Source organism: Homalodisca vitripennis, chromosome X (genome assembly GCF_021130785.1).
Source record: "Homalodisca vitripennis isolate AUS2020 chromosome X, UT_GWSS_2.1, whole genome shotgun sequence".
Taxonomy (NCBI): domain Eukaryota; kingdom Metazoa; phylum Arthropoda; class Insecta; order Hemiptera; family Cicadellidae; genus Homalodisca; species Homalodisca vitripennis.
This window is the reverse complement of record NC_060215.1, coordinates 65,927,966-65,944,117: the sequence shown is the minus strand read 5'-3', so window position 1 is coordinate 65,944,117 and position 16,152 is coordinate 65,927,966. Positions and strand designations below refer to the sequence as shown.

At 33.4% G+C, this 16,152-nt stretch overlaps 1 protein-coding gene across 2 annotated transcripts in view; it reads left to right on the top strand.

The window, feature by feature from the left end:
- LOC124369101 (homeobox protein engrailed-1a-like) overlaps positions 1-15,858 on the top strand; it is an 86,729-nt gene extending 70,871 nt beyond the window's left edge. For both annotated transcript variants that reach the window (XM_046826843.1, XM_046826842.1), the window contains 2 exons: positions 1,716-2,059; positions 13,559-15,858. In XM_046826843.1, coding sequence (XP_046682799.1) covers positions 1,716-2,056 — 341 coding nt within the window. In that variant the 3' untranslated portion in view covers positions 2,057-2,059; positions 13,559-15,858. The remainder of the gene's footprint in view (positions 1-1,715; positions 2,060-13,558) is intronic.
- Positions 15,859-16,152: the final 294 nt, after the last annotated feature.

The following is a 16,152-nucleotide window of genomic DNA, read 5'->3' as shown; positions in this document are numbered from 1 at the left end:
TTACTGTCCACAGGAAAATATATGGTGAATCAAAGTCAGAAACCATCTTAAGAGGGAGTCACTCGTGACAATGAAAGAGCATAAATCAGTCGCTTTATGTCTGTATATTGGTATTCTCAACATTTTATGATTATTGTTTTCTGGTAAAGGGATGCATCTTATAGATTATGTATTGGTCATACATCATTACAGAGGTTAACGTAGTGTTACTGATTGTTTGTATCGCTGAAAAATGACAAATGTCCGAAAAATCCTGTTTTGTCTTCACATCGTCAAAACAACCTTTAAACAAAGAAGTAACGTTATGTAAGCAAGTGAAGCTGTCCAGCCTCGACAGTTTCAAAGCCCTATTGATTCTGATACACATTTGAAACTATATATTAACTGTTTGAAATACATAACAAGCACGATGCTCAGTAATGATGCTGATGTTAGTTTGATTCCATTACCAAATGTACGAACACGTGAATTATTAGGCATATTATTAAAGTCTGAAACTCCGACAACAAAATATTTTCCTTTTTAAAAACCTGAGGGTATTTTAAGTTTTTAGCAAGAATTTTAAAGTTTTAAACAATGATAAAAATTATTCTCCATTTTAAGCTCTAATAATAACATCTTATGGCTTTCCAAAAACAATATTTATTGTTTGTATGAATTGTTTTAAAAATATTAACACAAACAAGACTTGAGAATTATTTTTGCAATTTAATCCGTGTCAGCCCAGATAATAACATTATATTATCCCAATCTGTATGAGTACTGTACATACTACTGTGATCACAATATGGCTATACTAGACTGTTACGTGTTATGTACTAGCTATGTTTGAACACGTTTAATTCTTTTGAGTATTTAAAATAGGGAAATTTTGTATTTATTGATTAAAATCTGGTAAGGAGATTGCTAAAGTTTGTAAAATTATAATTTAAAATGTAAATTTGTCTCAACAGATTTTGGACGTTTTGTTAAATTGCTTGGGGAAGAAAATACAACCGTCAGAAACCAAGCAATCGCTGCATTTGATAAGTTCAACAACGGGTGCACTTATTGAAATAGCTATCGAAATCGGTGCTAAAACATAATTTCTATCTTTTTCAGTTATTGAAACTGAAAGCCCAATTATTTACTATCGTAGAGGGTTTTGAGTCTAGACGAGATACGACTAAAATAAATTACACTCAAAGTAAAATATTTTGCATTTGTTCTTAGTTTTTACTATTGAATATTTAAAATTGATATTAAAAAATACGGTTCTTATAACAAATCGAATAAATCCAGAGAAATTTAGTAAACATAAGTAATTAAAACCGATTAGTTTCATTAGTATGTGTCAGAGTCAACAACTGGAAAACAGTATTATATCAAAGCTTAAGACAAAAAGTATTTTAGTGAAATATTCTAATCTTAGATATAACTTCAATGTACTTTTTTTATGATTTTCATAGTTAAAGGAAATGTCTTTTGTTGATTCTCTGAATAATTAATAAAACTGAGCTTCAAATTTGCTTCGTTTGGAATAAAAAGTACAAGGTCATTGATTGTTAGTTTTATTTACTGTTAGAGTACACTTCGCGGGCGGAACGCCACTTTTTCCTTAACGGAACACTCATTGATGCGCTTGCGTTAAAAGAACGAAGTAGATCAACCAATCAGATTTACCATTTCTGTACCAAACCGATCAAACATTAAAATTGCACATTATTTTGTTTCAGGTCCTAGAACGAGAAGAATGAAAAAGAAAGACAAACGACCCGAAGAGAAGAGGCCTAGAACCGCGTTCAGTGGTGAGCAGCTGTCTAGGCTGAAAACGGAGTTCTCGGAAAACAGGTATCTGACTGAGAAGAGGAGGCAAGAGCTGGCCAGCGAGCTGGGACTGAACGAAGCTCAGATCAAGATCTGGTTCCAGAACAAGAGAGCCAAGATCAAGAAGGCGACGGGCACCAAGAACCCGCTGGCGCTGCAGCTGATGGCGCAGGGCCTCTACAACCACAGCACTGTACCGCTTAGTAAAGAGGAGGAGGAGCAGTTGGCAGCCCAAGAGGCAGACGAGTGAACGGTAAGTATAAGTATTTACAATTGATAGTGTCTTAAGAGTATATTTACTAACGTTATTGATATTTTACTTACTTTGAATACAACTCGTATATATTTCGAACTATTAATAGGTTTTTAACCCTTTGGAAATGCCAGATTTCTTTGTGTAATTCTGTATATTAATAAGGACCGAATCTAATTTGGTTCGCATCTCTTTTGTACGAAGTAGAAGAACTTTCAACAACTTTCAACAACTACGCCATTCTAAGTCCAGACGGCCCTTTTACGTGATGTACATGTAAGTGGTTCTATGTTGGTTGATAGAGGACGAGTAACGAATAACGTGGAGATCTGTCAGACTGGACCATTTAGATTCCTGGGAAAAGTGGTCAAATCTCAGCAGTCATCCAAACCAACTAAAGGGTGTCACATACAGTTATTCTAACATCTGCAGCAAGCAGTTACATTTTTGTGTTGAAAATCTGTAGTACTTGGCAAGGCGTCATGTGGATCATAGTACAACGAATATCATCGCACTTTTAGCAGATTGACTGTTAAATCTGTCAATTAAGGGCATTGAAATAAGTTGCTAGTGACAAGCAAGATTTTGTATTTTTACATTTTGAGTAAGTCAAAGTAGATTTGATATAATTCACAGGTTAACAGGTTTGCAGCGCTGTGTTAGAGTGGGTAGTGTGGTAGACTGGTTAGTCAGGGGCAGAGCGTGCGCTGCCAGGATGGACGCGGGGGCAAGCGCGAGCCCGATCCGGTAGACTCGGTTTTGGGCACGACTGTACGCCTGAATGCTGTCATTACAAGCAGTTACACACTAGCTTCTCGCCCACTGGCCAGGCGGGTATTGATCATACCAATTACCTCTGAATCACACTATTATCACCTCCTCCACTCTTCACCCATCAACTATGCTTGAAATATAACAAGACTAGGGAAGGCCGCTCACAATTAGCGTTCTTGACGCTATTCTAACACTGAATTCTCCTGTCTGTACAGTTTTTATGAATTGTTTCTAACAAATCACAGGAGAGTAACACTATATATTGTATTGAATTTAGACGAATAAATACTTTGAAACAGGCTTAAAAATATAAGTGTAACGTTATTTTAGCATTTGGAATATCTGAAACATTAAAAATAGCAATATTAGGCATGCGACAGTATGCATATTATATAACACGTGAAACGATGGCCCACCTACTTAAACAATAAAACATGAGGAGGTATAGGTAACTGAAACACTATACGTTGTAAGTGATCTAATGCATAACTGTTTAAAGAACGCAATGATACCTGTTGAATACTAGGCAAAAGCTTGATTCCGATTTGAAAGCTTAGGGGGAGGATGTAGGGCGCATAACTGTTTTACTAACTAAACCTGACAAAATACACACTTTTATTAGGTTAATAAACCATTTTAGGCTAAAGAGACGTGTCTATGGCTCTCTAACTAAAACAAGAGATGCTCTAAAATAATCGAAATCACTTCTTCGTCTGTGAGAAATGTTACGGCCATATTGAGATTGTTAGGGGATATCAGAAAAAAACTTACGATTGGAAAAAATGCCAAAGAATATGAATACTATGTTTATTTGTACCGATTTGAGTCCGTTGTCATACATCATGTATGTATCTGGAACCAAACTTTATAGCCTTTCCAATGGTAAGTTCATCTTGTTTTGTCCACACAACTGAACGAGGTGTTTTCAAACGGAATATATAGGTAGAATGATTGAATAATTTCCTTATTTGTACATTGCTGTGTAAATTCTTTCTTTCATATAACCTCGTATATTACACTTTAAATTATCAGTAATATTCGCAGACTCGGCGCAGTACAAGTATTTACTTACATCATTTATTATATATTTTTATGACTTTACCGCTTGCTTAAAAAACTTAGCGACATTGATGGCTAATTACTATACCATACATCAAGTCTATTCCAGAAGCTTTTGTTTGTTCAAATGCATTATACTAACTGTGCAGTAAGTGCTGCATATACTAACCAGAAGATAGACCCGGAGTAAACAAAACCAATCCTTCAGACTACTTATTTCCAGTATCGTGCATTTAAAATTATTAAAGAAACACCCTGTTTAGCCGTGCAGGCGTTGATAAACTGAAAGACACATTTTTTGTTATATTTTAATACCTTAAGATACTGCTGAAGGCTGTTTGGGATGAATGTCAAACTGGGTTTGCAAAAACCAAGTTTACATGAGATCTACCTGCGACGTGTGAACCAAATGTATCGACGAAGAAACAAGATCTAGGAAAATTAATTTTGATGGTGAGTTTTAGTAATTCAAAAAGATACCATACTCTTTGAACATTCATTGAGATCATTCTTGGACTTATGGCTTCTTCTAAAGGACAAGGCAATAAAATAAAGTATACTACCCTACCCCTACCCCCCCCCCCCCACCATAGATATACCCCCTAGGCAGTACTCTAGATATTTAGGTTGAACAACTTAATTAAGAAATATATTTTTGGTCATCAAACTTGGTTAACTTACTTTATCATATTTATTTTTACTCAAGTCTCGATAGGTCAATCTTCGTACATACGTCTAATACGAATTGTACCTATATTAATCTTACTCTGATGCTCTACTGTTTGGAATTTGTAAGAGATTAGTCTTGGGTATTTTTTTAATATTTTACCCCACATTCTCAATTTAATCCCCCCAGGGATCAATACTTGGGCCAGTCCTTTTCCTGATATACGTCAACAGGTTGAACTCATCAATCCAATATGGAAAAGTGATTCAATATGCTGACACGACACGACTCTCTGCATCAGATCAAAATCAAAACACGATCTTGAAATAAAGTCTTTCATCGAACTGAATTCATGTATCGAGTATTTTTCCAGAATCAATTTGAAAACAAACGGTTTAAAATCAAACGTCATGAACTTCTGTCTTCGGCAGCATGACGACCAAGAGCTCCGGCCCGCGGTAATGGTGGACGACGTTCTTCTGGATGAAGCTGAATCCACCAAGTTTCTTGGAAAGTACCTTGATCGAGGGTTGACATGGAACACCCACGTTGAGAGCGTTTGCTTTAAGGTTGCCTCGGGCATTTATGTCCTGCGCAACCTTGCAAATTGTTGTTCTTTGGATGTTTTAAACATATTAAAAATATTGGCCTACTTTGGTCTTAAACATCCATATCTGTCTTACGGGCTTGAGATTGTGGAGCAGTTGTCCAAAAACATGTTTCAAAGAGTTTTTACATCTCAAAAGAAAGCCGTTAGAATGTGGTTAAAGTTGGACCCCATAGAGTCGTGCAAAGACACATTCAGGAGTCTTGAATTACTGACTTTACCCTGTCTCTTTATTTTAGAGGTTATCCTGTACTGTCGACTCAAATGTGAGTTGGAACGGGCAGGGATGTCCACCAGTACGGGACTAGAGGCAGGGACAACTTCCGACTCGATCAGCACAGAACGACGGCTTATGGACGTTTACCGCCCCAAGTTGGTGTCAGGCTAATCAATGGCTCCCTGAGGGTATTACAAAAATTAAACGATCCCAATCAATTTAAAGCTCGACTATAACACTTCCTGGTGCCAAAGGAATTTTACTCTGTTGATGAGTTCATAACGGGTTCATAAAGTTATTCAAGAGTATAACACATAACTCGGTTCTGATACAGATAAATAATGACCGAATGACATCTTATGCCGTGTGCTTTTTGACACACTGTGTTTATGAAACATAAGCCTATTAATTTATGGTGGTTTTATTTTAAAGTTTCAATTTAAGTTTCAAATTAAACTCCATTTTATGACGCATGCAATGAAATTGTAACTATTGTTGATGCAATAAAGAATATTATTATTATTATTATTAACTATGAGGCCCATTGCACAGCAGCATAAGATTTTATATTCTTGTACTTAACCATGCTATAATTTTGATAAAGGAGTAAATTATTATTTTGAAAAATAATTATAACAATTAGCTAATATAAAAATTGTATGACGGTGTTCACATATCTTAAGTAATCTAAATATTTATACCCATCGGTCTGGATGGCCAAACAAGAACACCACAGCCAATTAAAGTATGCGAGAAAACACTGCGATAGAAATGTCATTTACTCAAGTGTCTGCGGACCTTATTTGAGACAATGGTCATGGCGTGTGTGGACTTCAAATTGTGGACATTAAGCATGGACATACCGGAAGCTATACGACCATACTTGAAGTTGACCAAAGGGAGTGAACAAAGTGTTATGAAAGCAGTAATCGTAGTTGTCGAGGCATTAGATCTCATAACTTCGAGAACGTTAATTTATATGACAGATACTACTCTGACTTCAGAATTGTCCACTTAAACCGATCGTATACACTGGATGTACTAATTCGTAAATGCCATGATGTAATGTAGTTCCAATGACATTTCTCTTAGATGTATAATCCATAAACGTCACACGAGAGCAAAGCCATGATTAAAGATACGCACTCAGTTAACGCACGTCCGTTACTATTTGTTGTTAGCTGGGGCATGCTGAACTCATATTCCTGGGAACAAATTGTAAGAAATTCTGAAAGAGAGTTGGAAGAGAAGATATAAGAAAAACTTCAGTTTGAAATCCCAGTTACAAATAAATGATTTTTATGTTTTAGAGGATGAAACTACAAATTGTCTGAGGCACCTCGAGTTGTTATCTAACTAATTTTAAAAACCAACGTGCTATGAATAAAATAACCTTTATTTCAAGTAGTATAATACCAAATGTGGAATTTAAACAACCCTTGTAAAATAGGACACTTTGACAGTGTAATCTAAAATAAGGCAGCCTTAGACGACGCTAAGTGTGAAGGTTCGAATCTACAAAATATTGTACTTATAAGTATCAAAGATCAAGTATCTGTAAACCTACAATATTGTGAAACTGTCTATAAACCTCATAACAAATTAAAGTTGCATTAGTTTACTTAAGTACTCATATATTTCAAATCCAGCTTGGTAATAATCTGCATTTTAAAACGTTCAATTTAAAGTACAATACATGTGATGATATACATGATGCATATATACAAAGCTAAAGTTGTAGGAAAATTTGTTTGTATTTTACTGGTTCAATTTGTTATCATAAACTTATTTTAACAATCAAAACCAATCACGTGACTTGCATATTGCTGATTGATGTTGATCTGTATTGCTACCGCACTTGTGGATGGGAAAAAAGAGACATCAACGCGTGGGCTGTCTGGTTTTTAACTTATAATTTTTACTCTTATGATGCCCAGAAGAGTGAAAATAAAAGTCAGATACATTTCATGTCTTAAAAATGTTCTACTCCTCTTTTACAACTAGAACATTGAACACTGGATTTGTTATACTGTAACAGTAAAATGAGTTTTGGTTTAGTGTCCTGGCAATTTTCTAATCAAACCCAGACCGCATATGTGATTAGTCCATAAAAATAATATTATTTAATTTAGCAAAATCTACTGAGAAAATGTGAAATTCACAAGAAAAAAGGCCGGATCCAAACAAGAACCCAAAAAAGTGACTATTTCGAATACGTGAGTATTTTGAATTTGAACATATGGAGTAACTCAACCGGTTAAAAAGTGATTCAAGATGGAGTCACTGCCTTTGTGCCATGGCTGATCAGAGATAAGTTGGAATCTCCACTATTTATGTAAATAACAAAACATTGTTCGATTTAAAAGAGAAGATGGCGCACAAGTGAACCCATAGTGAGAGTGTAGAACAATGCAGATATAGGATCTGATACCGACTCGTGAGGAAGGGGAGAACACAATGTTTCTTTGTTAATCCAAGGTGCTTACATCCACACTCGGCACTTCACGGTCAATCGATTCTCTTCCTCATGGAGGTATCGATGATAATCACATGAATGTAAGCAGAATCATTAAAAACACCCCACTACTCCTTATTTATGCTCTTTGCCACAGTCCAGAACAATTCCTTCATTTCACTTTGCTTGATGAAACGTCAGATATAAATAAATATCTCATAATTTCCAAATTAAATAAATTACTTAGAACTGTTACTAATTTAAATAATAAAAACAGTTCTATGCAATTGTGGATAAAACAGTAAAACAGGTTTAAATCAATGATAACACGAATGTTACTTTTACTAATAAAATCCAAATTGATTTCTCCTTGCCTTTAAAATTCTGGATAAAATATCGTTGCAGGCCTTTAGAGTCTGCAGGTGGGGGTATGACATCTGAAAGTCAAATACCACAAATTGCAATAAAGTGAATTCTTTAATTTCTGTATAAAAGTTAGGTATGGTATTAGAAACATTACTAACTGTTTAAATGAAGCTACCGAATCCTCATTTTACAGCCTAAAATAAAGAGACATTAGCAGATATTCCAGTAGAAACATAAAATTCGAGACCTGTCCACTGTATGAATCCACTATATTCTTAGATCTTGCAATTGTGCAATGCAATTGTGCAAGAGATATCTTAATGTAGTCGGGGATATTTCTATATACTCTCTCAAATAATTAGGCGAAATTGGTTGAAGTTACTGTGTGTGTATTTCTAATCAGAACTCGTGACCGGGTGTGTACCTGGTATGCGTATCGCCTTTTGGTAGGGAATTAGTTGTTTCAGTTACATAACAATTTTGTTCAGCCTTCCTTCTGTGCATTAACAAATTCTTAACCAATAACTTGGCGCAGTTTATTTTTAATTTAATTTGTAGCTAATTAAATGTATAACACTTTTAATGTTGAAGAATTTAAATTGACTTCTTGTGATCCATTGGTTATTCGCTTCCTCATCTACCTACTGTGAGTGTGAAGCTATTGGAGAGTGCGTTCGTTTTTTTGTAACGAATGCTCTTATATTTAAAGCTTTAAAACAAGAACCATACATCACATGCAATAAAGTAATAACTCTGTTTTGTGGTGTAATTTTAGTTTAACAGTGTGCGCGTGCTACAACACTCGGCTTCAATCCGATAGTGTTTCTTATCCGTATAGGTCTAATGATAATTTATATACCTATTTATTCTTTACAACTAAGCTATTTGGTCAATTAAGGGTTTTTAAGTCGCTCTCAACGTAAGTACTCAACTGTAGACTATATACTTACAAGAGGATAAGAAATTATTTTTCTCTAAACTATAAGTTTACTTCTTCGAGATAAAATAACTTAGTAAATTTACCAATGGTGTGAGTAATAATCATAGCTTCTGAAATACTATCTTCCTTGCTTTCTACAGATGAAAGCTCGGGGGGGGGGGGGACGTATTTACTCACATGTTCGGATATTTTTAAACGAATTTTCCTAATCAAGCAAACTTAATTTCAATACGTAAAAATATGAGTGTTTTGCAATGGATAGCTGTTTTTTTTCACCAAGAGTGCTAAATGTACCTTGAATTAAGATTTTAGAAACTAATATATACATTACTAACTGACATATTAATAGTCAACGTTGATACTTGAGTCCAGAGTGCAAGTTCACAAATAAAGTTATACTTTCGTTTGAAGAACCAATTGTTCGATCTATAGTCAGCAAATAGATACATATAGAATTCGATTTACATACATTTTAATTACAACAGCTCATAGGGATGGAGAAATGTGCAAAGAATTTAATAATATTTTAAAGTAAAATACTTTTTCTAAACATTACCGTGTTATAAGTACTTTAGTGCATCTTTAAAAGTCTGAAGTCAAGAAATTATTTAGGGTTGCGGGAGTGAACCCGTTTTCGACAATGGACAATATGAGGTCAGCTACAAAGATATCGTTTCCCTGCTTAATGAATTCTCAATTGCACCCAGCTGGAATAAATAGAAACAGTCTACAGGTATGGAACTAAGACGTTCATGTGAGAAGTGGTTAATGGGAGAAATGGAAGGTTGGGATGATACAAGATCTAGTAAATTCTCTCATCAATGGTTGCACCAATTAATAACTGAAAGGTTTCCATTACTTTGGCTCCATTTACCTCACAGAATGGTACGCATAAGAGTTCCAACTTTTATTGTCCTGTTTCGTAGAACATCAAATGCTCTCATAGATGTACCCCTAAAATCAGCGATTTCTCATTGTTGGCTGTACGCTATTAAACACCATCCCGTTATAGATATGGAATCGGTTAACGTCAGTTTTCAAAGAGGGGTTTTAGCTTCAACAGCAAAGTTGAATGTTAAAGTAGTTTTGCTACATGAGTTTTTCCAGCACGTTTTTACAACATACCCAGAAGGGTTATTTGGGGGTAACGACCTAAATTATCTGTTTGTTAGTTTGTGACGTTAAAAATACCACTAATTTAGATATTGTGAGAGCTTTTTGTAAGAAGTCTAAAAAATGTTTTCTGAAATACCAAGAAGCCAAGGTTTTAGTCAGTGCATTTGATTAATTTTATTCTGGAAGCTCAAACCAGCAACAGGAATCTAGGATATTCATACCTAGCTCCCAAAGAAAATGGCTTGGAGGCTGCAAGAGAGGGTTGTTGACATTTCTTTAATTCATTCAATCTGTAGGATATCATATCATCTTACGGATTATCAATGTCCTCATTTCTATAAGGCGGCAATTATTTGTACTATATAAACGTGATCAGGATGATTGAGAACTCATCTGTACTGATGTTTCTCGAAATTGAGCAAACTGACTGCTTTGGATTAAGTCCAAACTCTGAAGTGTTTCTATCACGTATCTCTCTTGGAATAATCAGGTGAGTTCACTGGAATGTCGACAATATTTCAATCTCAGGCGGTGGTAACATCATCGTACAAATCCTTTATTCTTGACTTCATCCCGAGTGTTAGTCTTCTTTTGGGTATTCGAGATTTGGCGTTATTTGAAGCAATCTTGTGAATCGGTCAAGGGTACTTATGGATAGGAAAATAAACCTTATATCAAGCTTCGTAGTTATCTTTCATCGTTACCGCCTGCGGCTTGTGGAATTCCTTTCCTCTCTTCATTATATTCATTGAAGGCCGTCACCGGTTTATGGCTGGACTGAAGAAGATGTTCATAGAGCGGATGACCGGGACCGGTTTGTTATAAGTGTCCTGGACTGTGCCATTGACAGATGTGTGCATGTGTGAGTGATTGTATTAAGCTATTGTGTTTTTCAGTTAAGAAATTTTATACTATAAAAGTTTCATAAAGAAATTGCAAAGTTTTTCAGTTTATTACCTACTTATTTTATTTGTATTAAATTCAGGGCATAAGAAAGGACCATTTGGGCATTTTGCCTGTTTATAAAGAAATTTTATTTCATTTCGCTTTCATAGTGATGCCCTCAATCAGTTACTTCACCAAAGAGGGGAGAAGATCTTACAAGGAGAACCTGTATTCCAACCCATGCAAAGGCTTATTTATTCCGAAAGTGTTTAGAAAGCAAAAAGCCTAACCAGTTACAGGAAGAGAGATGTTGGTCAAGTATATATCTATGACATGTAAAGCAATTATAAACATGAAATGTTGATGTAGTATAATACTACAAACTACGTGTAACTGCATAAGTATTACTGTAAAAGAATGATTTCCATCAGTTCTAATTCAGTATTTAAAAGTAAAGGTTAAAACCCAATAAATAATTACTGGAATATGATTGCATCTTTTGACATTATGTTATATATAAAAAATGAACACAGAACCATCATTGTAAATATAGAAAGTCAATCGATGATAAATTTCTTATCCTGTAATATAACATGTACAGGCAGTGCATGATTGAAAATGAGGTAAAGTCAATCGTACTGCTTTTTCAGAGAACAATAGCTGGTTCCCAGGTGGCTTGAAGTTCTATAATTAAATATGTATATATTTATACATTCGGAAGGGAATACTAATTGAAGAAGGTAATTTGGCCCCCATTATTTTATTGTCCTATAAGAACAATGTTAAACTTCAAACTGTTTTACGACCTTAGTTTTGATCATAAAATTGGGAAACGTCTCATATTAAAGGTATTATTCAGACTCATCCAAACATTTCAGTATTTTAAATATTTTATTAGTTACTCAGAAAAATCTCAAAATATTTTGTATTTCATTATTGAAATACAAAAAAACATATACACTTTACAAAGCAGGTTATAAAGCGATTGTATACGTATTATTCTTATTAAAATGATATATCGCCCATAATTCTACCAATAAAAGTGAGGGCGTATAAGCGTTTGAAGTTTAACATTGTTCGTATTGGGCTAAAATTATGCCACCCATACAGCCAGCTCTTAACGGAAATCAAAAAGGTTTGAAAGTGTATTCTTAGCTTAACTGTTAAATCTATAGTTTACAAAAGGATCACAGATGATACCACAACAACGTATCTTGCAAAATGCAACCCACAGTTCATATTATTATAGCTAATACTTTGCACATTCCCCTCACTGGTGGATGAGCAGCAACAGATGATCTTGGGATTGAAACATGGTTGGGGAAGGGAGTGGCGCGGCGGTACGCCCTTGCAAAGCTGGTACGCAGTTACACATGTTGTTTCCTACAAGTAGCATTACGATCTACGGTCGAGTGCACACTTTCATCTCTTGCCTTCATCTTCCCGCACATGTTCCCTTGCGTTCAGTTATATTACGTTTATGGCTTTCAACAAGTACAAGACAGACGTTTTCTACTTCGTATCGGGTCGAGACTGGTTACAACAATGCACGTCCGTCCAGATGCATATCTATTTATGATATTTCGAGAGCATGCTTTACAATGAGCTCAAGATCATAGTTCTTTATACAACGATAATAATACTACTTTATAATAAAAATAAAAATGACTAGGACTACTTATAAAATTTAATTTTATCATTTATACAACTGTAGAACCCGACACAGAAACCTAGGGAATAATTTCCAATGCCACAAACGCATGCTGTTTAGAATATTACTACCATATCCTGACTGGTGAAAGGCAGAAAACCACGAAACCTGGTCGACATTTTTGCTCTGCAGGGCCAACGGCAAAAATTCATAAACAGTGAATGTTTTTATTTCTGCATTATAGTCTATTATCATGTCGTTTTATTGCTTAGATATCATATTCTTTACGCTGTATTCATAAGATTTTAAAAGTATCACGTATTATCTTTATATAACGATGAAACGCATTGTTTGTATACTATGCAATAGTATTATTTTGTTTTTAATATATTTTTTCTAAATTTTGCTATTTTTATACAAAGCTATTGTTTTTTCTTGTATTCTAAGTTGAATCTGCGTATTTTATACTTAATTATTTTTGACTTAACTTATTTTGTGACTCTAAAATAACCCACTAGGATCTTTGCAAACGCCATAACTACTATTGATTTTTGTTTGGCAAATTTTTTAAAGTTACACTTGTGTTCTATACTCAATTAATTGTTACAGAACAGTGCAAACAATCAACCATTCAATAACCCAACAATAAATATTGTTTATCGATTGCTTAGTAGTAAATTATTACTCTTATCCATGTCACTGTTGTTTTATATTTATTATCTATAAACCGAGAGGAGTAATGATTATGTGTTGATGTTTCAGGAATGAAGAAAGAACGAGCCATCACTGAAGATCTTCATTCCTTGCTCTATTCCTCACTACTGTAATATAACGCTCCTGTATGATATCCTAAATAGAATATTTTGTACAATATATTGTTTGTGGGTGGTTAAGTCAGGTACAACATATTATTTTTCTGTTGCCAATTTATAAGTACAAACTTACCTTTCCTTCGACTGCGACCAGAAGGATTTTTTTCAAATCCCAAAACATACGATTAATTAACTGAGAAAGAAGATCTGAGTCAAAAAGCGTCTACTGTTAGACATAGGTATATTACATTTAATATAAACTTCATTTGAAAAGTTCCTATTTCTGATTTAAATCCATATCCATAAACCTTTATATATTTTACATGGACAACATTGTTTTCGAATATACTCGTGAATATTGTCATAAATATTGTTTGATTTTATTACCCACCACTAGTTTTATACCTTCTTGTACGTGTGTTCTATAGTATTAATCTGACTAAATTAAAATTAATGGCTCAACGAATGAAACTAAAAAATGAAATTCAAGTAAACGTAACACGTTTGCGCTTTTCAAGTGATAGTTTTACGTCATTGACTTTATGTATCTCATAAAATATTTAAACAATGCAATTCTATTTCCTTTATTAGGGCCTACCTTAAGACTGAAAATGCAAAGATAAAAAAGTTTTAAAAAGAGCCGTTTGAGAACATTTGTGTAATATTTTACTTTTGCATTGTATTTTTTCATCTAATATTTTCAAATCAGTACCGGTTTTCATGAAACTTAACATTGAAATTTTGTAACCACCACAATCGAGAGGTTGTAGTTACTATAAACTCTATTGTAGCAAAAAAAAAAAACAGTCTACTAAAATTACAACCTCGTTTTAATTAGTAATTTTATATGTACAATAAAATATAAAATAACACTTTATTGGTTGACATAGTACACATTATAACCTCGATACGGTACATTAAAAAAATAGTTTGTACCTTTTTCCTCCAAATTAGAGACATCGATCAAATGGGTTTCATTACAGTTTCTATGGTGTAGTGTAACACCATACAACCAAATATTAGAAGTGAATTAACTTTGAACGGTGAACTTATGAGAAATTAAATAATTATAAGACGTAATATTAGTCTTGTTTGCCTAGCAGATTAATCTTGTAAATTAATAAGTTGTGCTGCCAATGTTAACTTTGGATGGTGCGTTTTTTCTCTGCAATAAAAATAACACAGTACCTAAGAATACAACTGTAACATGCAGTATCTTGTTTTGTTTGAAAAAAATGTATTTCATGCTGGAAATACTATATTATCTAAACTTTACTTTCATACTGCATTTTTATTTTATGTAACAAAAAATAAAATAAAATTATAAGATAGAACTAAACAATATTTATTTGTGCAATTATATTAACGACAGCGTAGAATATGATGCCAAATAAAACTTAGAAAGTTAAACATGTGGTAGAACTATAGAATTATTAAAGAAAAGCAGCATTATTAACTAAGCATTTATAAAATAATATCAACATTGGTTGAAATATCCATATAATATACGTGTATTTAGTATTATATTACTATCTTTCTGTGTATCTAATGATTGAAGCTATACACTGTTGAAAATAACAGCCACATAACTAATTAGTAGAACTAATTAATTAGATAAATTTGACTTGGCAAGTGAAGCATATACCATAAATTAACAAAATTAAATAGGGCAGTGAAATATTTTTTTGAAAATCTTCTAGGTTTGGAATTTTAAATGATAAACTGTCATAAACGTAATCTCAAAGCTTTGTACACTAAGGTTTATTAAAATATTAATTATACGAAATCAAATTCGACCCTTAACGTATATTATTGGTAACGTCATACTATACAATAATAATTGTTATTTTTAGGTTATGGATTGAATACCATGTCAGATTTTATTTCAAGAATTCAAAGATTGTGTTTTTTGTAAATTCTGTAAAGGTTTATAATGCAGTATAGTAATTTGATTCAAAGTTGTATGTGAATATTCCGTAAGTGATTAAGACATTTACTGTACATTATATACTTCTCTATACTATCACAGCGTAAAATAAGAATGCTTTTAATTTAATTTGTGTATTAGTTGTACAAAACAAAGGTGTGTCATAGATTGAAAACTGTTTTTCAGAGGTTTTGTTTACCAAAACATGTTGTAAAATAGTTATACCTGTAATTTTTACGATAATAATACGTTTTTATGAGTGTTGTTTTGTATGTTTTGAAGATATTTAATAATTATAAATAAAACGTATGTACAGAAACTAAGAAAATCTCAAATATGACTAATCCTCTTCCTGGAACCTAGTTTGTATGCTATTTATATATGCATGGTAAATTAACATTGATCATGATTTACTCACTTCTTGAAATTATCACAATTAATTCTTGAAATGCAAGAAATAATGTAAAATGATCTAACTTCGATTTCGTAATATAGACTGAAAGAGCAAGTAATGATCTACGGTTACTATTTAATTTGTCTTAAGATTTAACTTCTCAAAATAAATAGATAATTTTCATTTAATTTTACGTATATATAATATATGAAAGGGAATTTAA